At 41.7% G+C, this 26,485-nt stretch overlaps 1 protein-coding gene across 6 annotated transcripts in view; it reads right to left on the bottom strand.

Annotated features, from left to right (window-relative positions):
* mylka (myosin, light chain kinase a) overlaps window positions 1-26,485 on the bottom strand; it is a 150,963-nt gene that overhangs the window by 115,523 nt on the left and 8,955 nt on the right. For 3 of the 6 annotated variants that reach the window (XM_060929982.1, XM_060929986.1, XM_060929981.1), the window contains exons 1-2: window positions 2,444-2,510; window positions 2,155-2,311 (exon numbers count right to left, since the gene is read on the bottom strand). In XM_060929982.1, the coding sequence (XP_060785965.1) occupies window positions 2,155-2,311; window positions 2,444-2,484 (198 nt within the window). In that variant the 5' untranslated portion in view covers window positions 2,485-2,510. Of the gene's footprint in view, window positions 1-2,154; window positions 2,312-2,428; window positions 2,511-26,485 lie in introns of those variants that run through there. The other 3 variants (XM_060929983.1, XM_060929984.1, XM_060929985.1) reach the window with 2 other exon arrangements.

Raw genomic sequence — 26,485 nt, forward strand, 5'->3', positions numbered from 1 at the left:
CTGAACTCTAACTCTAAGAGGATTTGCTTGGCATTGCAGGACTAGTGCGCACAACACACACACACACACACACACACACACACACACACACACACACACACACACACACACAAGAAAAACCTAACTAGCTCTTAGTTACAAAACTATGAAGGTCTTCTGTCTTTTAGCCAAATATTATTTTGTCCACTTAAAAGAGAAAAAGCAGATAACTGCATTCTTGTATTCACATCTTAGCAAATTTCAACTTGAAAGCTAACGTCTATGTGAACTATATATACTAGGTTTCTTTCTTTAAAATGACATCTTGCTTTTATTCTCCCACTCAGATCTGCTTTCATATCTAGTTTGAGAAATATCTGATGACAGTAAGGACATTGTGATAGATTGGCAGACTGCCCAGGGTGTACCCCACCTCTCGCCCAAAGTCAGGTGGGAATAGCTCCAGCTTCCCCCACATCCATGACGGATAAGCAGTCTCGATAATGAATGGATGATGACAGTAATGACATTTTTTGTATTACTTATGCAATTTAAAAAATAAATAAATAAATAAATAAATAAATAAATAAATAAAACCACCTTTCATAGACTCAAACTTTTGAATCCCATTTAAGGACGATCGTTTTCTTATTATTGACACCTTTCATAAAGTTTAGAGCAGCTGTGAGACAACTTAATTTACTCTTTTGCACTCATAGCTGATCAAAGATAAATGGATATGAGCAGGGCTTTGAACCAGTTCAAGGAACGAAAACGAAAACCGGGAACTTTTTCTATTTCACATGGAACAGAAACGAAACCAGAAACTTTATTATTTTTTATGTTCCGGAACAGAAACGCTTATTAAAAATAATGGTAACCGGTTAATACCGGTTTTTATTTCGTTCCTCAAAGTTTCCGTAGCCTACAAATAAAAAAGTCATTCTTCTCCTGCGCAAGTTTCTATGACCCACTGGGGTTCACTTCCTGTGTGACGTTCGCTGACTGAATGGAGAGAGCGGGAAGGTGGACTACTATCACGTCTCCACGTTATAATAAGTGAGTAAGTGCATTACTGAGTGTCTGAGCAAAGAAGAGCCTGAACGTTGCAACCTCCCTATTGGCTGTTTGTAAAAATGTATCAATTGTTGCCCTTCCCACGGGAATCATCGCGGGCTCGAGAGACGAGACCTGACGAGTTAGTTCGTTGGTAGCAGAACAAAATGTCTGGACACAAATCGGGTTTTCAGAAAAGGAAAGAAAATAAACGGAGGGTTGAAAATACAGAAAAGGAGGCAGAAAATGCAAAACGAGTTTTAAGGTAGGACAAATGGTTACTTTTTAAGGCAGCCCGCCGTGGCTGCAGGCTTTCAGTTGCGTCATTGAATGGTTACTTTTCTGAGGCAGCCCGCCGTGGCTGCCTGCAGGCTTATTTATGATAGCCCATTTAGTTAAAATAGTTGATATAAAATGTTTATAGTTATAGTTATGTGATGGTTGTCCTGATTTAGACTGTTTATTTATTTATTTATTTATTGGGGGGGGGTGCGCGATGTTGCACCCGGGTCCAGATTAGGGCAGAACCGGCCCTGGCTACATTTCAGGTGTAGTGTGTTTTACGTATGTATGTACTTGCATAGATGTGTACTTGGTCTTCCAATATGGCGCCTAACAAAATCTCGCGGCGCGGTGACGTCATGCGGTAGCCCTCTATAGGGCCTGACTAGCCTTTGGTAACACACTAAACGAATTATCTTTCATTTTTGGCACTTTTTCTGTTTGTGTAGATGGGAAGACATACTGAGAATCCAAATCGCCAACATTTGAAATAATAATTGTTTTGAATTATTTCTTGTCTTATTTAATGAAGGTTGTAATAGAATTAGCCTACATTTGGCTTAAGCTGGATGAGACAGAGACAATTTTATAGCCATGTGTTAGACAGCTGACAGGGAACGTAATTAACCGTTCCGGGAACTAAATTTTTTTGTTCTAACCAGTTCGGGAACGTCTATTTAATGGTGGAACCCAAAACCGGAAACGTTAAAATTCCGTTTCTGTTCGGAACGAACCAATAGGAAAAAAATTCTGGTTCAAAGCCCTGGATATGAGGATTAACTGAATTATACTTGATAATGCTAGAAATCTGAAGTGTGTGGCTAAGTGGAGTTGTACCTTGCCCTCAAGTCGAGCAGTGCCTCCTTGAGAGACACGGGTATTGCGGGGAGGAAGGGTGAATGTCGGAGCTTCATCACGGACAGAGACCTTCCCCAAAGTCAGTCTGGTCTTTGACATTGGAGAACTTGTCACCAACTGCACGTCTCCCATATTTCTGTGAGTAAAATGAAAACAACAGAGTTGCATCATGGATCTACTGGAGTATAAAAAGGTGTAAAAACTATTTGTAGAAAAATACAGTCAAAAGACACACATGCATACACATTCAAACCTGGGGCAATCTTACGTAGTCACTGCACCCACAAGAACACGCAAAACTCCGTACATACAGTAACATGAGCTCAGGATTGAATCAGAACCCACTGCACCACGATGCCACTCAAAGCACAAGATATTTTTATGGAATCTTGGTTCTAGCATTTCTGCGTGTTCTCACATGTCCAGGGTGTATTATACCTGATTGCCAACATTTCTTGAGCAATTCTCTCTTTTATTACTAAAGAGGAAGCTACTTTCAAGTTTAAAGTTTAATCCCACTTACTCACCTAGTTTGAAATTTATAATTACAATTTAAAAAAACAAAAACAAATAAACACATCATACAAACAGTTAAAGTCCGTGTTAGACTCCGAGCTCTAACGCTGCTGCTTACTGCACTGCTTCGTAGTGAAGGGAGGAAAGTTGCCTTCAAATGAGCACATTTGTTTAGTTCTGCAGCTTGTAAAAACAGATAAGGTAATGCAAATCATATTTAGCTAGTCTCAGAAATTTCAGGCTGCGACTACGCAAAATATTATTCTTACATTTTGGAAACAAATCAACATTCCACACAAGTGACGTGTCAAGTTAAAGACCGCAATGTAACTTGCTCAACTAATTGAGTTTGTGATTTTATTTCACCTACCTCTTGCTCAAAATATGCCTTTTTAAATATGACTCATGATCTACGGTACATGTTATCTAGTAAATCAGTGAACACACTGACAGATGACTGCAATCTTACATAGACTGTTCACATGACCATGTGTTAAACCTTCTTTTTTCACATAAGTGCAGTTCACTACCATATATGCACATTTTCACTGAGGGCCATGTGAGGCCTAAGCCAATATACTACACACATGCTTGACCCTACTCAAACTTTCTTTAGGGACTAATCAACTTTCTAGGTGTGTCAAGATTCCATCATGGAGTCATATCTTTATCATAAAAAAGGGCTGCTATATTGTCACAGTGAATATGTTACCAGTAGAATAAACGGTTTCAGTCTGCATTCTTCTGTGACAGCAATCAAAAGTTCAGGGAGCCACTGATGGGCCTTAAACAAGTCCATTAACTGCCATCGTTATCCTTGGATTTTTATTCAGCTCTATGTGGGTCATTTTCATCAAACCATTAAAATACCATTGCAGTAATGATTTCAAATATATAACGCAAGTTAGTAATATAACAAAATATCATAATAAAGATAATAGGTGTGCTCTACCTTGAACAAAGAGTAATTTCAACATAGGCATGAATTTTTGCTTTTTTATTGCATTTTCTGCTGAAATTCCCTTTACGTCCAACTCTGTTTGAATGCATGTTATGTTGTGATTTAAACAGTCTCATCTCATCTCATTATCTCTAGCCGCTTTATCCTGTTCTACAGGGTCGCAGGCAAGCTGGAGCCTATCTCAGCTGACTACGGGCGAAAGGCAGGGTACACCCTGGACAAGTCGCCAGGTCATCACAGGGCTGACACAGACAACCATTCACACTCACATTCACACCTACGGTCAATTTAGAGTCACCAGTTAACCTAACCTGCATGTCTTTGGACTGTGGGGGAAACCGGAGCACCCGGAGGAAACCCACGCGGACATGGGGAGAACATGCAAATGCCGCACAGAAAGGCCCTCGCCGGCCACGGGGCTCGAACCCGGACCTTCTTGCTGTGAGGCGACAGCGCTAACCACTACACCACCATGCCGCCCTAATTTAAACAGTGTAAAATAAAAATACAAACAAACAAATAAATAAATATCAACTGTGAGCTACTACTCACTTACGTACCCCCTGCTCTCGCTTATATCAGAATGCAAGCAATTGAAGGAATAGGACACTTATTATGAATGTTGACTTTAACAAATAATGAACCCTGAAACAAGGAAGTAAAGAGCAGTGTTCTCCCTAGGGACTTCACATAGCATCCTGGTAAACTGTCATTTTGAAATAGCATTTTGCTTCTTGAAATAGCGTCAAAATCCACCCTATAGGTTTCGTAAATACATTTAGTTGGTAAACAGGAAGTCAATGTGCGACAGACCTGAAAACGGTATACACGGTATCGAACCCCAAGCTGAAGTTTGGTACCAAGTACAAAGTGGCTATGATTTGTGGTTGCTGAGAAAAAGGGTGTTTCGGACAGATGGAGATACGGACGGACAGAGGTAAACCAGTATTGCCCCCCCGGAGCGGGGGTATTATAATAATAATAATAATAATAATAATAATAATAATAGGCATTTTCAAAACAAAAATTAGGAACTGAATATTCATGTATAATAATAAAAATAAAATAGTGGGAAAACTGAAGTGTCCATGATTGATGCACTTATCCTCCAAAACATTTTTGAAGGACTGTTTACACTCACACCCACCCACACTTTTAAATAAATTTTGATTTTCAATGAAGCAACATATGTGCCAGTACCTTCAAGCTAGCTACCAGGTAAGTAGATATCTTTAACTTTTAACTGATGAAATATAAAAACAAACATTCTCTTGTCAGACTGTGTACAGGACAGTACTGATTATCATTCCAGATACACATAATTTTCCACATTAAAAAAACATTAGATTTAACACAGTCTATGAAAATACACTTCATTAATATCTAATTATATACATCGAGTTAAAAAAAAAAAAATCATGGTTTCCCTATTGTTAGTAAAACATGCTACGGTTCCTCGTTCCTCTTCCTCCACAACACCATTTCTCACTTGCCTGCTACAATTTAAGGCCAGTTGACGTAGAGAGACCTTCTGTTTCAGTAACGAGAATTCAATTATTAATTAAATTAATTAAAATATTAATGAACAAATTTATGCCTAAATGAGCAAGCCTGAGGGGACAGTGGCAAGGAAAAACTTCAAGACAACATGAAGAAACCTTGAGAAGAACCAGACTCAAAAGTGAACCCATCTTCATTTGGGTGATAACAGATATATAGTGACCCTCTTAGATAGTAGAGCTTAGGGAAATGCACAGAATTGATATGCCCCCCCAAACCAATAGAGGCATTCAACCTCAGAGAGCCATTTCTTAAGGAGCTGCAGGATGTGGTGAAAAAAGCTACTGCTCCTTTATGAGGTTTCCATCTTTACCATTGCAGAACTTGAGGAGAGTCAGTCACTTCTTGAAGAAGTGACACACACATACATATATATATATATATATATATATATATATATATATATATATATATATATATATATATATCTGTTTGCCAAGGAGCTTGAGTAGCATTGCCGGGGCTGGGAACCACCCAAACCTTATGCTATGACAAGGCCTATGGGAAGGAACATCACCAGCTAGTCTAGGATGATGTCAGAGTTGAGACTGAGGGGGCGAGGTACAGCAGAGCAGTAGGGATGAGGCAGCAAGGTGCACTGACTAGAAGGGAACAATTTGAGGAGAGGACGATCTGGTGGACTGACCTATGGCGGGCAGAACCACACCGCATCAAGTTCTTGATTGAGTCAGTTTATGATGTCCTTCCTAGCCCTTCCAGCCTGCACCACTTGAGCTTGACAAACACCAGTATTCCCACTTTGCCATGGGAGGGGCACGTGCAAGCACAAATCGAGCAGTTGCGCAAAAGTGTTGGTGGAAAGGCAATATCGCTGGCAGCACAACCAGGTGTTGAAGACCATTGCAGACACCATCCGTAGTGTCACCATCAATAGCAACAGAAACTCCAAATCCACTCTTCCTGCAATTTCCTTTTTTAGACCTGAAGAAAAGCCAGAGAGAACACTCAAAACATAATCAAGACGCTGCAGTGCAGTCCAGGATTGACAGCTGTTGGTGGACTTGAGGAGGCAACTTAAGTTCTAACACATTGCCAAGACCACAGTCTGACCAGACATAGTCCTGGTATCAGAACAATTAAGATCATGGTCATGTTGGATCGAACAGTGCCTTGGGAGGATTGAATGAAGGAGGCCTTTGAACAGCACTTGGCATCACAGGTGAAAGGAGGTGGTGAGCCATTCATAACATTGAAGAGACTGCAGAGAGACCATCATGATTGATCTGGATCAAGAGAACAGATCCATGGGAGGTTGCTGCTAGGGCACAAGCTGAAGCCTTGCTGAGGCTGTCTGATGTTTAAGATACCTGCCAATATTATCTGATTTGTTTCCTACATTAAAATTTACAACCCCAAATCAGAAAAAGTTGGAATGGCATGTTGAAATTAAAAATGAAAAAAAAATTTTTTAAATAATCTTTGACCTGTATTGCATTCAAAACAATACAGCAGCACATTATTTGAATTTCACTGTTTTTCAAAAATAAACAAAACACTTCAATTTTGATTACTGGAACACATAAAAAAAAAAAAGTTGGGACGGTAAAGCATTTACAACTTTGTAATGTTACCATTATTGCCCATAGCACATAAAAGATGTTTAGGAACTGAAGACACCAAGTAATGAAGCGTTTCAGGTATTACTTTGTCCCATTCTTACTGCAAACAGGTTTTAAGGTATGGTATGCAACAGTATGGGGTCATCGTTGTCATTTTTTTATTTCAAAATTTGCCACACATTCTCTGTTGGGGACAGACACCCTCTTCTTCCGCAGCCATGCCTTTGTAATGTTTGCAGAATTTGGTTTTACATTGTCTTGTTGAAATATCCCTGGTGTCATCTTGAAGGCAGCATGCGTTACTCCAAAATCTCAATGTACTTTCATTTATTTGTGTAGCACCATTTCTGTGTAACAGACACCACCACAAAGCTGCTTTCCATAATTAATGGCACCCTTTAGAGAATGCTTAAAAACACATGCAATGTTTTAGCTTTATGCAACACAAAATTTTTAATTTTGACTGAATTTTTTCCCCAAAAAACACTAGATCCAAATTACACATGCAATTTCATACTTGGTCAAAGCCAAATAGATTTTCTAGAGAAAATTCTAAACTACTTTAAATTTCTCTGGTGTGGGTTTCCCCTGAGGAAAATAATTTGCTTGCATTCATCCTTTCTGAATACTCTTTGGGGTACCAAATATTTTTTCATGTATTAAGAAAAGATATGACCAATTTTTTGTTAGAAGAAAGGCATTTCCTCCAACTGAATGGAAAATTTACATCACTGTGTGATATTTATTTTTAAACTTTTTCTTTGCTCACATTTTTGGGTGGCACGATGGTGCAGTGGTTAGCACTGTTGCCTCACAGCAAGAAGGTTCTGGGTTCGAGCCCAGTGGCCGACAGGGGCCTTTCTGTATGAAGTTCGCATGTTCTCCCTGTGTCTGCATGGGTTTCCTCCGAGTGCTCCAGTTTCCCCCACAGTCCAAAGACATGCGGTTAGGTGGGGTGATGGGGTGGCCTTAGGCTGAAGTGTCCTTGAGCAGGGCACCTAACCCCCAGCTGCTCCCCGGGCACTGTAGTGTAGCTGCCCAATGCTCTGGGTATGTGTGCGTGCTTGTGTGTGTGTTCACTGCTTCAGATGGGCTAAATGCAGAGGTTAAATTTCATTGTGTGCTTAATCTGTGCATGTGATAAATAAAGGCTTCTTTTTCTTCTTCTTTTAAGGGCATCAATAATTCTGGAGTTACCTGTATGCTGGCCTGTTGCCTCCATTTCTTCTAAGTCATTACATTGCTGCAGTATGTATATCAAACATTAACACCACATAATGAAACTACAAATGAGTATAACACAGTTGTATAAAACGCATATAAAAATAAAAGCCCATGATAAAATGCACATACAATGCTAACACCACAAACGTTTATTCTCTTTTGGGCTGAAAGTCCAACAGCAGTGCTCCTTTATGCATCCTGCTTTGCTTAACAATGAGTGATGAGGAGGTAAAGGAGGATATGTTGCACTAAGCTGGAAAAGCCCTCATTAGCACTCAGCGACTCCTTCAGCTTGGTCTAGTGGGTTTGAGGATTCTAACCTTGATTAAAAGTGAACACCATCAACATAAAGCAGCGCAGAGACAGCATGCATGCAAGGAATGTGATGGCTACTGAGCACTCCACAGACAGTGTAAATACAGCTGGATATTTGATGTAGAACACTTTTCCTTTTCTTCCTCTCCCATCTATCGCTCTAGATCTCACTACATTTCTTTCTCCTCCTGCTATGATTTTTTTCCTCCTCTTACTTTACATCCATCCTCATTGTGGAGCTTTAATTTTTTTCTAAATAGGTGTTAATATATAGATTTAGGCACTGCCTAAAAGCAGAGCTCCCATCTGTTTCTGGGTTGTAGAATTTTCTTATACATCATAGCCAGCCTCTTTTGTTTTATTTCTTTACCGTTATAGTTACTATACTGTTTCCTTATGCTGTACAAAATGTCGGGCGACAACAGTGACAAGTTACTCACTACTATACTGTCCCGACTACTACTCTACTTCACATTTCACTACTCACTTCACTAGTTGTTGGGTTTCCTGTGGTGGCAGGCACACACGCACGCACAGGACCGAAACCATCAGAAAACAACTTGACGGGGTTACTCACTACTCAGCTGTTGGGTTTCCTATGGTGGCAGGCACGCACGCACAGGACCGAAACCATCAGAAAACAACTCTATGTATCCATACTCTATGCCTATGGGGCTCCGCTTGCGCAGGCCTTCGGCCCACGCAGGAGCTCCGCTATCGGTTTCTGAATGATGGAAGCATCACCTGGATGGACTGGATACAGCAATATTTAATATTAAAGCGGCTCACAGTAGTTCCATTGCAAGACAAATCTCCAGTTTATATTGATGCGCTTGCTCTATTATGCTTTCTTAGACAACAACCTGCATTGCAGATGCCCCAAATAAACAGAAAGTGTGTGTTGGCAATATACAACCTCAAATCAGAAAAAGTTGGGATGATATGAAAAATGCAAATAAAAAAAAGAAAGCATTAATATACATCCCTTCCTGCATTTCAGGCCTGCAACACATTCCAATAAATTTGGGACAGGAGCAATTTAGGGCTAGTAATGAGGTAAAACATTTAAATAATGCTGTTGACAGGTGATGTCAACAGATGGCTATAATCATGATTTGGTACAAAATCAGTATCCAGGAAAGGCCTAGTCTTTGAGGAGCAAAGATGGGCCAAGGATCTCCAGTTTGTCAACAAATGCGTGAGAAAATTATTGAAACGTTCAAAAACAAAATGTTCCTCAAAGAAAGATAGGAAGAGATTTGGATATTTCACCCTCTACAGTGCATATCATCACTAAACGATTCAAGGAATCTGGAGGAATTTCAGTGCATAAAGGGCAAGGGCACAAGCCTAAGCTGAACACCCGTGATCTCCGATCCCTCAGGTGGCACTGCATCAACAACCATCATTCATCTATAGCTGATAATCACATGGGCTCAGGATTACTTTGGCAAACCTTTGTCAAGCGCTAAAATATGGAGCTGCGTCCACAAATGCCAGTTAAAACTTTACTACGCAAAAGGAAGCCTTATGTTAACTGTGTCAAGAAGCGCCATCGACTTCTCTGGACTTGGAGGCATCTGGGATGGACCATCACACAGTGGAAATGTGTATTGTGGCCACAAGAATCAGTATTCCAGGTCGTTTTTGGAAGAAATGGACACCGTGTGCTCTGGACCAAAGATGAAAAGGGCCATCCAGACTGATACCAGCAGCTAGTCCGAAAGCCAGGGTCTCTCATGATATAGGGTTGTGTAAATGCCCTGGCTAAGGTAACTTACACTTCTGTAATGGCAGCATTAATGCAGAAAAGTACATTGAGATTTTGGAGCAATATACGTATGCTGCCTTCAAGACGACATCTTTTCCAGGGATATTTCAGCAAGACAATGCAAAACCACATTCTGCACACATTACAAAGGCATGGCTGTGGAAGAAGAGGGTGCCTGTCCCCTCTGTCCCAAATGGAGCACTTGCATGTGACGTCACAGCCGATCCAGATTGTGACGGACGCCATCGTGTCGGTCAAACGCCATATTCCGCCTTCTACTTCTGCTTTTACTTCTCTCTTTTCTTCTGGAAAACCCTACTATATACAATTCTACTACAACGGCTGCGGCTACAAGCTCTCCCTACCTGTGCACGTTTTTTATGTTTTTTGTGTGTATTTTTGCATGTTGTTCGTCTGTACCGGACTTCAATATCCACTACAACCGTATGGACTTACTGGACATTGGTTTCCAGCAGAAAATGACGGTTTGTAGCGATTTCCATCGCATGCACAACATTCCGGACGAGAAAAAAAAAACCCACAACATTCCGGACGAGATGGCGAGACCAGCGGGGTCTCCGTGGATTGTTATTGGAAGCAAAGCGAAGGAGGCGGCGCCGGGAGCGGAAGCAAAAGCGAGGCTACAGAGCCGGCCTGTTGACTAAGCTCAGAAAACAGCTACTCAAACCTCCACTGCCAAGCCTCTACCTCTCCAATGCCAGATCCATGTAAACAAGACGGACGATTTGGAATTACCTTATTCTATTCTATAATCGGCTGGTCAGTGCTATACTCAATACTTAAGTGACTTACCCATTCAATGAGGATTATTTTCTTGTTTACAAGATGCCACATCTGAGTCGCTGACAAATCCTGAATTTCTGTAAAGAAAACTGTCCAGAGATTTATAAGCACGCAGTGCTTCACCACTGAACAGCGAGGGAAAGTTGATGAGATAATCATACACGTCCGGGTATTCCGCTGGCAGTTCAAAATCCGGTCGTGAAAACTCCGTCCGGAAAGCCATAAGGGTCACAAATCTGTAGATCGTTTATTTTAGACATATATCTAGTTATCTGTTCATTAGAAAAATGAGCTGTGTAGTCCATCGGTTGAAATTGATCCATTCTGTACACGAGTGCAGCAGTATTCAGCGGTGTTTTTGACCGACATGATGGGGGTTGTGTACTTTCCGGTCACGTGACTGCAAGATCTCTATAGAGAACGTGTGGTTAATTCTGAAATGAAAAATATGATTACGCCGTCCTGTTCCACACCTTAAGACCTGTTTGCAGGAAGAATGGGCCAAAATAACACCTGAAACACTTCATCACCTGGTGTCTTCAGTCCCTAAACATCTTTTAAGTGCTGTGAGGAATGGCAACATTATAATGTAGCACAGGGCTTTTCAAAGTGTGGGGCACGCCTCCCCTAGGGGGCGCCAGAGTTCTTCGGGGGGGGGGGGGGGCAACGTGAGGAAAAATAAACCAGAATAAGTTACTATTGCGGACATTTAGCGAACTTCAGCTAGCCTTTGCCAGAGACAAAATGGATCGATTTTTAGTACCTAAAGCTACAGTGAGTGAGGAGACAGAGTCTGGGCCAAGCAAAAAAAGAAGGAAGTATGACCACGATTATTTAAAGTTTGGATTTTCATGGACTGGATCTGAAGATGCTCCACTGCCATAGTATGTTGTCTGCCAAGAGGTGCTAGCTAACGATGCTATGAGATGTTTAAAATGTGTAAAACAAGATGTTTTTAAAAAAAAAAAGCACAGATGTTTAAAATGTGTAAAAAGAAAGATGTTTTTAAAAAGCACAGATGTTTAAAATGTGTAAAAGAAAAAAAAATGTGTACAACAACCATTTTTTAAAAATACGAATGGAACATTAAGTATAGCAACAACAAAAATTGTAGGGGGGGCGCTGTTGTTTATTTGCTCTCTGGGGGGGGGGGGGGGCGCTGACTCTCCCACACTTTGAAAATCCCTGACGTAGCAAATGCTTTACTGTCCCAACTTTTTAAATGTGCTGCAAGAATTAAAATTTGAAATAAAATCTTTATTTTGAAAAAAAACCAAACAATAAAATTAATGAGGTAAAACATCAAATAATGTGCTGTTGTACTGTTTTGAGTGCAATACAGGTCAAGGATTATTTACAAATCATTGTTTTCAGTTTTAATTTCAATTTCAACATATCATCCTGACTTTTTCTTTTTGCACTTGGATTACGGCGAGTTATTCTGTGAGGACCTCTTGTTGGAATCTTTTGAAGGAAGTTAGAACTTTATAAGAGTTTTATGCCGCAGGAAAATCTTTATGTTGAAGAGCTTTGCTGTTCCAAAAGCAAGTTGATTCCCCCTTGGATTTCTGTGTTTTCATGTCAAGCTCCTTTAGGATCACAGCAGTTTACGCAACAGTACAGGAAAGCTATTGCAAAAGAAACAAGGTGTAGACTGTACCAGAGCACACTAGTGTACATGGCTCTCTATTTTACAAACAGAATTAAAGCTGTTTCTTACAGATGTGCCAAATACAAGAAAACGGACAGCAAATTTGCTCTAATGAGTGTACTTTGTGGTTCTCAAACTGATGTCCTGGAGGGCTGAAGTATTCCAAGGTTGATTATGTTTTCTGATCAATTGCACTTAATTCAACATGTTAATTATGTGCGTCAAAGCAAGGCAAAATACCAAACCACTCTGAGGTCTCACTGGTCTAAGTGGAATGTAACATTTTCTTATTTGGATGGAGTTCGTAAATGGAGAAAACACACCGAGTTTTCAGGTTGGAACTTTCAGAAACCTCTGGAGTCTCTGCACTTCCAAAGACTCACTGTTTACCACAGGAATTTCAAGTTGGCCATTTAATATTACACCATTACATTTTGGAAGGTGTTTTTAGGAATATATAAAAAAAAAAAATATATCAGCTGAGAGGAACATGACATTAATGACCCAGTCATAACTGTGCCAAATTTCACCCAATGTGATCGTTCATTTACAACATTCATAAAGGATTCATGTTTCTCTTCAACACTTTCTCAACTCATCACATTATCTGTAGCCGCTTTATCCTGTTCTACAGGGTCGCAGGCAAGCTGGAGCCTATCCCAGCTGACTACGTGCGAAAGGCGGGGTACACCCTGGACAAGTCGCCAGGTCATCACAGGGCTGACAGACACAGACAACCATTCACACTCACATTCACACCTACGGTCAATTTAGAGTCACCAGTTAACCTAACCTGCATGTCTTTGGACTGTGGGGGAAACCGGAGCACCCGGAGGAAACCCACGTGGACACGGGGAGAACATGCAAACTCCACACAGAAAGGCCCTCGCCGGCCACGGGGCTCGAACCCGGACCTTCTTGCTGTGAGGCGACAGCGCTAGCCACTACACCACCATGCCGCCTTCAACACTTTCTACACTGGGTAATTAAATAGAAATGATGGGCTTTTTATGCGCAATATCCCATTTCAAAGAACCACAAGTAACTGGAACAATTAACAAACAAAACGGTCTTGTTTAACTGGGAGCAAGGCAGAAACACACCCAATAAACTGCAGGACACCACACACAATCATTCACAACTAAGGTCAATTTAAAGTTGCCAATCCACCTACTGGCATGTCCTTGGGAGGTAGGAGGAAACTGGAGAACCCAGAAGAAACCCACATATATACAGACTCCTAACCTGAGTTCAGGATCGAACCAGGAATCCTGGAGCTGCAAGAGGGTGATGCTACCTGCTCTACCACCATGCCAATCCCTTTTAGTTCAGTTTGACTAACGATATTAGCTCATTATCCTCCTGTAAGTTATGGCAGCATTCAATTTTGAGGAATTTGGGCGGATCTGGGCAGTAAAGATGCTTCTGTGGAATTCAGGATTATTGTTGTCTGCATTCACATCATCAGTCAAGGAGAATAAAGCAAAGTAATTCCATCCCGTCATCTTTTACAGATGAAGTAGCATGATCAGGAGCTGTTCCTTTTTTCCCTTCCATTCCCTCCCTCTGGTAAAGCTTGTGTTTCCAAAACACTTAGTCCTTGTACTCTCAAGATGTTAGCATTTGGTCTTGGGGCTTAAATGTGAGAGTAAATCCTCTGAAGCCATTGCAATACTTTCTGATTTTCATTCATTACACAGCTGAAATATTTGATTATTGCACCTTTGAGGTCTACCCGATCACTTGCTATTGCTAGACTTTTAAATATTTTTACAGTGCATCATGGAGTTGGGTGGCACGGTGGTGTAGTGGTTAGCGCTGTCGCCTCACAGCAAGAAGGTCCGGGATCGAGCCCTGTGGCTGGCGAGGGACTTTCTGTGTGGAGTTTGCATGTTCTCCCCGTGTCTGCATGGGTTTCTTCCGGGTGCTCCGGTTTCTCCCACAGTCCAAAGACATGAAGGTTAGGTTAACTGGTGACTCTAAGGCTACATCCACACGACAACGGCAACGAGATGTTATTTAAAAAAATATCGCGTCCACATGGGCAACTATCAGTAAAATATCAGGTCCATATGGCAACGCAACGCTTGCTGAAAACGATGCAATACACATGCCACACCTCTAGGGGCGCTGTAAGACGGTCCCTTCGGAGACACCAGAACAATAGAAGCAGTAAGGACGCATAAACTATTATGCGCGAGACTTCATATTAGCCACAAAGTCAGAAAAATCTGTTCGTAAAATTACATTATAATGACCAAATACAATAAAAAGTATTTTTCCAGTCTCACCTGTGAAAGGTAATCCCATGTGATCTCGTTTGGACGGTAAACCTGTTGGTACAGTTAAACGCAGCACATGAATGAGGCATCTTTATTCTCCGCTTTGACCCATCCAATATGGCGGCGAGGATGACGTATGATTCTACGCGGAAGGCGGCGTCTGTAATGGTCCGGAATAAATTGAATGCTACAAGTTGATGGATTAATTTGTTCTTCTACGCCCTTTTTGAGGAATGTATTGTAGGACTTAAACCAACATCTGAAGAGGTGAGATCGCTCCTTTTTTTCCCCCATTTTTGCTGGTGGGATTGACTCTGCCCTAAGGGCTATTCTCTCTCTCACTTTGCACCATTACACAATAAATATTCACAGTGAAAATATTTTGTAAGCGCGTTTCATGAACCAAGTTATAGGATTTGTTGACAACTCGCATCGAGTTCGTTACACATCTACCCAGCGTGAAGCACTGACAGTCATGTGGTTGTGACGTCATCGTAAACAAATCCGTTCTACTCATCCAGACGACTTCGCAACGGCACCGTTGCCAGGTCTTTCCACTCTGGAACCCGTTCTCAAAAGATTGCGTTTTGGGTGCCCCAAAACGCCGGTGCCGTGTGGACGCCAGGCCGAAACGATAAACAATTGTATCGGATTCACCGGAATCCGTTGCCGTGTGGACAGGGCCTAAATTGACCGTAGGTGTGAATGTGAATGGTTGTCTGTGTCTATGGCCAAGTTTACATTAGACCGTATCGGTCTCGTTTTCTTCGCGGATGCACTGTCCGTTTACATTAAAACGCCTGGAAACGCCGGGAAACGGGAATCCGCCAGGGTCCACGTATTCAATCCAGATCGTGTCTGATCCGGTGGTGTGTAAACATTGAGAATATGCGGATACGCTGTGCTGAGCTCTAGCTGGCGTCGTCATTGGACAACGTTACTGTGACGTCCACCTTCCTGATTCGCTGGCATTGGTCATGTGACGCAACTGCTGAAAAACGGCGCGGACTTCCGCCTTGTATCACCTTTCATTAAAGAGTATAAAAGTATGAAAATACTGCAAATACTGCCCATTGTGTAGTTATGATTGTCTTTAGGCTTGCCATCCTTCCACTTGCAAGTGGTAAGTGACGCGCATGCCCGATATGCGCTGGGATCACACACACAGCGGCTCAGTCCCGAATCACAGCTCGCGCGCTGTGTGAGCTGCGCAGGGCCGGAGTGCGCACCCTCCAGAGGGCACTCGCTGTTCAGGGCAGGGTGATTTGGAGCGCAGGATGCCTGCGGAGCCGAGCGTATCCGTGTATTGGTGTTGCTGTGTGCACACGAATTGTGTATTGGTGTTGCTGTGTGCACACTAATCGTTTTAAAAACGTTAATCTGATGATCCGCTGATACGGTCTAATGTAAACCCCACCTATGTGTCATCCCTGTGATGACCTGGCGACTTGTCCAGGGTGTACCCCGCCTTTCACCTGTAGTCAGCTGGGATAGGCTCCAGCTTGCCTGCGACCCTGTAGAACAGGATAAAGCGGCTAGAGATAATGAGATGAGATCATGGAGTTGATTTTGAGCCGAGATGTTTTGTCTGTCTGTGGTTTTTTTAGTCTCATGTCCTACTGAACTGACATCAACACTTTTAAGCTGCTCATGTTGCCCTGACTCTGTTATACTCATCTCTTGGTGCACTGTGCATGAATATGTGATTCAGACAGATCTGACAGTGTAATCAATCTGCAGGAAGTAACTTTTAACTCAGAACTCTGATTATTGAGAAATATTTTCAGGCAGTTCCGTCTCCCACTGTTTCATTTTTAAGACAGAAGAAAAGTTTTGATAGAAGAGCAAGGGTGAATACAACAGACCTGCAAGAACACAATGCATAAGCTTCAGGCAATCAAAAATCAGTTTTTTATTTTATGGAAATAAATATCTTCAAGTAGAAGTGATAGAGCTGCTTTTATTTAAAAAAAAAAAAAAGCCCTGTATAACAGGGTTATATAACCTGCATAACCAGGATCTTCTTGTTCACTGACTGGGTTAAAGTCTGAACCTGAGGTATGGTGATCATTAAACACAAATTTATTCTAACAACTAAATAATGAGCTCACTGCGTCAACTAACATCAGGCTTGTAGTACTCAAGTCCAGGATTTGGACTCGAGCCCAACTCATGCCATAATTTTAAGGACTCATGACTTGACTTCAGCACTGATGACTCAGACTCGTGCATTAACTGCATTTGGACTCGTAAACTGGAGACGAGGACTCGGATTTTTTCTTTATTTTTTTGTAACATGCCATAATAATTTGACATAAGATATTTATATCTACATTAATTTTTTAATACTGATTCCGTGCAAGAGAATGCACATTCACCTGTTCATATGCCATGCTCAGGAACAAACTAACGTTAATGGCACTAAAATGCCTGGAGAGAACGGCCCTAGGATTGTCCACTTTGCTTATACAGACTTCTCATGCAGTGAGAATAAAAATGCACTGCTATGTGTTCCATATGTAGAAGAACTATCGAAGAGACGACAGGAACAACCTCCAACTTCAATCATGAAGCTCGAACTTCAAGCTATCAATGTGTTTTAGAGAGTGTGCGTGTGTGACAGCTGTATCATTTGTGTCGGACTCGACTCGGATCAATAGTGGACTCGACTCGAGAAATTTTCTTTAAAGGGATAGTTCGGGATTTTTGACATGAATCTGTATGGCATCCCCATCAATAGTGTCGTGCAAACACACTGACTTACCCCTGACAGCATCCTGTGAGTCCAGTTCTTGTCCAGTTTTGGTCCAGACGAAAGTAGTCTGGCAAGTTTGTTGGGGTCACGAAAGTAAAACGTTTTTCGTCTCAAAACAGTACGTGTTCAAAAGAGTGATATATTTGCATCACAAAACCGTTGTCAAATAAAAAGTCAGACCTCGAAATCACTTGGCACTATTTTCTCTCCCTTCTTATCACTGCGCGCTGCCGCCAGGTGACAGCCACGGCTGTTTCATTCATTGTTTACTAGTGATGGGAATTTCGGCTCTTTTGGCTCTTCTTACTATAAGGAGCCGGCTCTTTCGGAAGATTTTTTATAATTATTTCTCATGACTTGTACATTCACATCGAGTACACATATCAATGCAAATTAACACGAAGGGATTTACTAGACCAATTTATATCTGGAACTATTTTCAGCCACAGCACAGGCAAAGCACCGCTGCAGGCGCAAAGACACCGCGCAGCGCCTGAAAACGGGTGCGCAGCGCCTGAAAACCCGTTTTCAGGCGCTGCGCGGTGTCTTTGTGCCTTCCTTTTCCTACCTATTCCTTTAATTGCTGCAATTAACTAGTTAATTCTGATTCTATTTCTCCTCTCAGTTATAATCTGTCCTGCTTTTGAAAAGATCCTCTCTGGGGGGACAGATGCTGCCACTATACACACCCTCCGTGCCATCACGTGTGTAAGCCGTGGATAGAGTGCAGCCTTGGTCTCCCACCAGCTTAGTGGGTCTGCGTTTCGCTGTCACCTGGCGGCAGCGCGCAGTGATAAGAAGGGAGAGAAAATAGTGCCAAGCGATTTCGAGGTCTGACTTTTTATTTAGCAACGGTTTTGTGATGCAAATATATCACTCTTTTGAACACGTACTGTTTTGAGACGAAAAACGTTTTACTTTCGTGACCCCAACAAACTTGCCGGACTACTTTCGTCTGGACCAAAACTGGACAAGAACTGGACTCACAGGATGCTGTCAGGGGTGAGTCAGTGTGTTTGCACGACACTATTGATGGGGATGCCATACAGATTCATGTCAAAAATCCAGAACTATCCCTTTAAAGAAGAACTGAACGCAAATTTTTTTTTTATTACCAAAATTCTATTTCTCTCATTTTATTAAATATAGGAATGCATTTTTGATAGCTATTTTGTCACTGCTATGGCAAGTTATGAGTGTTTGAAATATGCTCTGTAATATATCAATCCATATATGTCAAAGCAATGGCCATAAACAAGATTCGTTGAGACCTGTGCGAGACATCGTAGGACGGAAGTAAAACGTACAGCGGAAATCAAAGTGACCAACATCTGCCAACACTGTCAAAAGACAGCGTTGGCAGTCCTCTTTCGAATGCTGACATAATCAAGCCGGAAGTTTTGTTTGTTTTGATAGTAATCAGGAAAGTTTGAAAAAAGTAGGCAGCAATAGTCATTTAAACTCGTTTTTGTTCAATATTTCGTTTGGAAAACAGTTTTCAAAATGGCGGCACGGACACCTGGCTAACACTTCACGTTTCGAAGTCTCGCACAAGTCTAGTGAAGATCGCGTGGATAAGCGACGCCTAACGAACTAAATTCAACATGGCTAAAAACCGAATAGGCCGATAAGTATAATATTTAATTGCAATTAGTTGCCAAGACGAGTCACGATATAAGGTTACTAAAACCAAAAACGTAAATGAATAACACGTTAATTAAGAAATAAAGCAAGTTTAAAAATGACTTCAGTTCTTCTTTAATGACTTGGACTTGACTCGGACTTGAACACTGGGGACTCGAGACTGAACTCGGACTCGAGGTTTCGTGACACGACTAACTGATGATGTAACACTGACTGATGTAAACCAGAATCTACTATAATATTCTTTTGACATTTAAATAAGCTCTCAATGGAAGCTTGCTTAGAGAAATATGAAAGTTTGCAAACCCTGTCAAATGACAGAGTGCATTCACAGGCAGATCTTTGTCCACAAGCAAAAAACATTGCATCTAACCAGAAAGCACACCTGTTTCAGATTAAACAGTAAAATATTACTGCAATATTTATGAGGCTCTGAGCTTCCAAAACCTAACCATGTAAAGATAAGCAGATGTGTAGCTGACAGCTGATACACAAACAACTAGCCTAGAAAATGAGAATTTACCCGTAAGCAACATATCTATGTCTGTATGTTTTGTTAAGATTTTATATACCAGTATTCCACTTTGTGTTCAGCATGAAATACACCCATCCACCTGCTGTCTGATGCAGTTCTCTAATCAGCCGATCCCTTGACAGCAGCACAATGCATAAAATCATGCCGATACAAATCAAGAGCTTCAGTTAATATTTACTTCAAACATCAGAATGGGAAAAATTGTGATCTCTTTGACTTTCACTGTGGGATGGGCGTTGGTGCCAGATGGGCTGGTTTGAGTATTTCAGAAACTGCTGATCTCCTGGGAGTTTTCACACAAAACAGTCTCTAGAGTTTACACAGAATGGTGCGAAAAACAAAAAAAACATCGAGTGAGCGACGGTTCTGTGGGTGGAAACGCCTTGTTGATAAGAGAGGTCAGAGGAAAATAGCCAGATTGGTTCAAGCTACCAGGAAGGATATAGCAACTCTTTACAACCATGGTGAGCAGAAAAGCATCTCGGCATGCAACAGCAGAAGACCATATTGGGTTCTACTCCTGCCAGCCAAGAACAGGAATCTTAGAATCAAGAACAAGTTCCTATTAAAGTGGCTGGTGAGAGTATGAGTCAATAGTGATTCTGTGCCCCACACACACACACACCATACTTTCCTTTCTTATGGACATGCAGGTTAGGTTAACTGGTGGCTCTAAATTGACCGTGGGTGTGAATGCGAATGGTTGTCTCTATGTGCCAGCCCTGCAATGACCTGGTGACTTGTCCAGGGTGTACCCCGCCTCTCACCCATAGTCAGCTGGGATAGGCTCCAGCTTGCCCATCACCCTGCACAGGATAAAGCAGTTACAGATAATGGATGGAATGAATGGATGTTTGCTGTGTGAAACTGTATGTGTTGTGTTTGTCCATCACTCTGAGAAGATGACCATGACATTAAGTAGCTAACTGCTTTTTGTGAGTCCTGAGGTGGGTCATAAGTCCAATCCAGGCAAGGAAGTATCTTTCACTATTTGGGCATCTATATTCTGTTGGTGCTGTTGGCATGCTTACTGCTCTTGTCTTGCATATGTCACATTTCCTCTGGCACTCCATTTTGCAGTTGGCTTCTGCTTCATTGGAACCTTTGCTTATGGCAACATGCCAAGAAGACCAGTCATAAGCCAGGCTCTCCCACGAATTTGTTCAGATTCCAAAGTTTTTCAAAAAGAGACCTTAAGACTGTCCTTGAACCTTTTCCACTGACCACCTACTGCTCTTTTACCAGACGATAATTCTCCATAGAGAAGCTGCTTTGGAAGTCTTGTATCAGGCATGTGACAAACATGTCCTGCCCAGTGAACTTGAGAGCGCTGCAACATGGTGTAGACTGATGGGAGGTTTATAGTGTTAGAGCTTCGGTGTCTGGTATTTTATTGTGCCACTTGATGTTACTTAGTCTGTGCAGGCATGTGGAAATTGTTTTTTTTTTTTGCATGTCTGGAGTAAACAGTCCAGGTTTCAGATGCATAGAGCAAGGTTGTAATGACAATTGCCTTGTAGACCTGTAATTTGGTCAGGTGATGTATGACTTTACGCTCCCAGGCATTGTTACGGAGTCTTCCAAAGGCAGTGCTGGCCTTTGCTACTCTGCAATCAATCAATCAATCAATCAATCTCATCATCTACATGCACTGCTCTTGAAAAGGTACTGCCTAAGTATATGAATTTCTCTACAACATTTAGATCTCATCCATGCACTTGTATTGATAGTTCAGTATACTGCTTTCCCGGTGCTGGCTGGTGCGTTACTTCGGTCTTCTTTGTACTTATGGTTAAGCCAAAGTTGTCACATACTCTGGAGAACTGATCCATAAAATACTACCTGTGATTCTGAATTGGCATTTAAGACGCAGTCGTCAGCAAATAGCAGATCACGAATGACGATAGTCTTGACCTTGGTCACGGCATTTAAGCATCTTTGGTTAAAGAGCTTACCATCTGTCCGATATCTGAGGCTGACTCCTGGATCATCCTGGTTGAACGCATCAGTCAGAAAGGTAGACATCATCATGCTGAACAATGGTGGTGCTAGAATGCACCCTTGCTTGACACCATTGCTTACTGGAAAGTCTGGAGATGCTTCACCATTATCTAGGATCCCATATTCATCATGTTGTCGTGAAACTGACTGACAATGGTGATGAACTGTCCAGGACATCCAAACTTAGCCATGATCTTCCACTGTCTGCCATGAAGTATCAAATGCCTGTGTTACATCAACAAATGTGGTGTAAAGATTTTGATACTGCTCTTGGCATTTCTCTTGAATGCCAAGAAACACCATGTCAATGTCAAGAGACACCGTGTCAACTGACATTGCGGAAAACACCATGTCAATTGTTCCATGTCCAGCACGGAAACCACACTGTGCACCTGGAAAATGGGCTCTGACCAGAGAGTCAATCAGGCAGTTGAGCATCAGCCGAGCAAAGATTTTACCAGTGGTGCTGAGGAGAGAAATTTCTCTGTGGTTTCATAGCACAGTCTGTTGCCTTTACGCTTGAATATATGGACAATGGATCCATCTTTGAAGTCTTGTGGCAGTGTGCCTTTGTTCCAGAAGGATACAAAAAAAAAAATTCATGTAGGTTCTTTGTGTGGAATCACACACCTTATAAATTTCAGCCGGTATAGAATCTAAGCCCGGTGCTTTCCCACAGGAAAGTTGGCTAATGGCTTTCTCTACCTCCTGGATGGTGGTGTAATGGCAAGGTTCTCATTTGTCTCTACTTGTGGGAGATATTCTATGGCCTCATCGTTTATAGTAGATGGGCAGTTAAGAACTGAATTGAAGTGTTCTGCCCATCTGTCTAGGATCTTGTCATGCTCAATGATCAGTGAGGATCCATCAACACTTAGGAGTGGGGATGAACTGGATGACTGAGGACCATATATTGCATTTAGTACATCACAGAAGCGTTTCCAGTCATGCATGTCTGCGAATTGTTTTATTTCTGTAGACTTGTCCCTGAGCCAGGTGTCTTGCACGCTGTGCAGTTTTTCTTGAACAGCCTGGCGGACACTTGTGAATGATGCTTTTTTGGCATTTGACTTAGGATCCTGCTGGTGAGCTATGTGAAGCTTGTGTTTTTCTGAAAGTAGTTATTGTATTTCATTATCATTTTCAGTGAACCAATTCAGATGCTTCTTTGTGGAGGGCCCAAGGATTTCTAAAGAAGTAGACTGAACCGTGTCCTTAAATGTTTTCCAGTCGTCCTTGACACTTGAATTGCCAATTTGTAGTTCGGCAAGTTTATCGTGGAGGTATTCTGCAAGGCATGTGGAGTTCTTCCCTACTTTCAGTTTGGAGACATTAATGCATTTTGGTGCATGTTTCCCCTGGGGTCGACGTTTATGTTGAACGTGGAGGTTTAGCTAAGAGATGACCAGTCTGTGATCAGTCCAGCACTCTGTGCCATGCACAACCTTAGTTATGAGAACATCCTGCTGATCAGATATCTTGTTGATGTAGTCTATGAGATGCCAATGCTTCAATCTCAGATGCATCCAGGTGGTTTTGTTTTGATTGACGAAATACCATACTGGTGATAAGCAGGTCATGCATGACACAGGTCCTCAGGAGTAAGAGACCATTGCTGTTACACTTTCCAACACGATTTCTACCTATTGCACCTTCCCAGGTTTGATATTTACTCCAACTTTGGCATTGAAGTCACCAAGTATGATGAGTTTTACCAACCTCAGGGATGTCCGAGATGAGCGAGTCTAGCTCTTGGTAGAACTCGTCCTTGACATCATCAGGGTTGGTCATTGTAGGAGCATACATGCTAAAATCAGTGTAACACGCTGGTTTCTCACCAAGGCAAGTGCATTGTCACGAGGCAATCATTGATGCCTTTAGGTAGACTGGCTAAGTTGTGTATCATTTTGGTTTTGATGGTGAAATCAGCTCCAGCTTCCCTATGCTCCCTGACACCATGTCCACTCCAGAAGAAAGTGTAGCCACTTTTGTCTTCTGTGAGTTGTCCTTCCTCTGCAAGATGGGTTTCGGATAAGGCTGCAATAGCCACATTATATCAACCTAATCCCCTTGCTATAAGTGCAGTGCAGCTTCCTGGTCTGTCTGATTTGGTGTTGTCCAAAAACTGATATTGTATTCACAATAGAACATAGACAACATATCAACTGTCAAAAGTTAAACATTTTGAAATTTCATGCCAAATATTGGCTCATTTGAACTTTCATGACAGCAACACATCTCAAAAAAGTTGGGGCAGGGGCAATAAGAGGCTGGAAAAGTTAAAGGTACAAAAAAGGAACAGCTGGAGGACTAAATTGCAACTCATTAGGTCAATTGGCAATAGGTCATCAACATGACTGGGTATAAAAAGAGCATCTTGGAGTGGCAGCGGCTCTCAGAAGTAAAGATGGGAAGAGGATCACCAATCCCCCCAATTCTGCACCAACAAATAGTGGAGCAATATCAGAAAGGAGTTCGACAGTGTAAAATTGCAAAGAGTTTGAACATATCATCTACAGTGCATAATATCATCAAAAGCTTCAGAGAATCTGGAAGAATCTCTGTGCGTAAGGGTCAAGGCCGGAAAACCATACTGGGTGCCCGTGATCTTCGGGCCCTTAGACGGCACTGCATCACATACAGGCATGCTTCTGTATTGGAAATCACAAAATGGGCTCAGGAATATTTCCAGAGAACATTCTATGAACACAATTCACCATGCCATCCACCGTTGCCAGCTAAAACTCTATAGTTCAAAGAAGCCGTATCTAAACATGATCCAGAAGCGCAGACGTCTTCTCTGGGCCAAGGCTCATTTAAAATGGACTGTGGCAAAGTGGAAAACTGTTCTGCGGTCAGACGAATCAAAATTTGAAGTTCTTTATGGAAATAGGGACACCGTGTCATTCGGACTAAAGAGGAGAAGGACGACCCAAGTTGTTTTCAGCGCTCAGTTCAGAAGCCTGCATCTCTGATGGTATGGGGTTGCATTAGTGCGTGTGGCATGGGCAGCTTACACATCTGGAAAGACACCATCAATGCTGAAAGGTATATCCAGGTTCTAGAGTAACATATGCTCCCATCCAGACGACGTCTCCTTCAGGGAAGACCTTGCATTTTCCAACATGACAATGCCAAACCACATACTGCATTAATTACAGCATCATGGCTGCGTAGAAGAAGGGTCCGGGTACTGAACTGGCCAGCCTGCAGTCCAGATCTTTCATTCATAGAAAACATTTGGCACATCATAAAACGGAAGATACGACAAAAAAGACCTAAGAATCAACTAGAATCCTACATTAGACAAGAATGGGTTAACATTCCTATCCCTAAACTTGAGCAACTTGTCTCCTCAGTCCCCAGACGTTTACAGACTGTTGTAAAAAGAGAAAAGGGGATGTCTCACAGTGGTAAACATGGCCTTGTCCCAACTTTTTTGAGATGTGTTGTCATGAAATTTAAAAAAATCACCTAATTTCTCTTTCAATGATACATTTTCTCAGTTTAAACATTTGATATGTCATCTATGTTCTATTCTGAATAAAATATGGAATTTTGAAACTTCCACATCATTGCATTCCGTTTTTATTTACAATTTGTACTTTGTCCCAACTTTTTTGGAATCGGAGTTGGACATTGCCGCTCTCCCAACGCCACTGGACTTATAATAAGCTAGTGACTGGTTGTCATGACTTGTGCGTGACTTAGATTGAAGTGAAGATAACTTGCACGGCCTTATCCGTACTCTCTTGTCCAAGCTCATCTAATTCCAGCAGCAGGACATAGTCAAGACAACCGGAGATGCAGAAGTTGTCGGAACTTTGTCAGTGTTGAAGACAAGAAACCGCCTTTGGGACTCTGCTCTGATGTTTCTGTGTGGGTTGTTTCCCATAGCCTTATGCTATCCCTAGCTACCCACAAGGCAATGGGGCCATTTGACCCACAGTTGAAACTGTACAGCACTATGATGTTAACACACTCACAAAGTGACTTATTAGTGTCCCCTATGAAGTGTACTAGAATGCAGTGTGATAGAACAATAGTTGTGTGATTTTCCTAGAGAACATTTAAAGAGACATTACCATGGCTGTATCAACATGCCTATACCGATAAGCTTGGGTAATATAAATATTGGCGCATTACATTGCCAAATCAATATATATTCAGACACCAGGTTGCCGTTTCCTGACTGCTTTGCTTTGTTGCATTTTCCTAAAGCCTGGGACAGCTGCAGCTCCAGTTTTATCCTGCATGTTTATAATGACCACACGTTCATTCAACCCAGCATCACTGTGCTTCTAGATAACAGCCTTCACACAAGGTGAGCGCTATGCCAAATCAGCGGTAAATAACCTTTACACAGCGAGGTCATCCGTATTTCTTTCAATCAATCACATGCCAAGACACATTACTCACACTGTCTAAACAAGATCTAACATTTTCTGGATGTTTTCGTGGCTCATTGGTTAATCAACTGCATAGAAAGCGCTGGTCAGCTTTTAGAGGATCACGCAGAACAAACATGAGGTTCCTAAAAATATTTAATGCAAACTTTTGAGGAAAAACAACCGACATGACTTTTACACTGAACGATAGAAATATGTTAAGTTATTGATGTCTGTGTGTGCTTATGAAGAGAAGGCATCCTGCATTAATAAAAGGTTTCACGATAATGATTCAAATCTAACATTTTGTGTGTTTTGTTACA

Source organism: Neoarius graeffei, chromosome 9, assembly GCF_027579695.1.
Source record: "Neoarius graeffei isolate fNeoGra1 chromosome 9, fNeoGra1.pri, whole genome shotgun sequence".
NCBI lineage: Eukaryota > Metazoa > Chordata > Actinopteri > Siluriformes > Ariidae > Neoarius > Neoarius graeffei.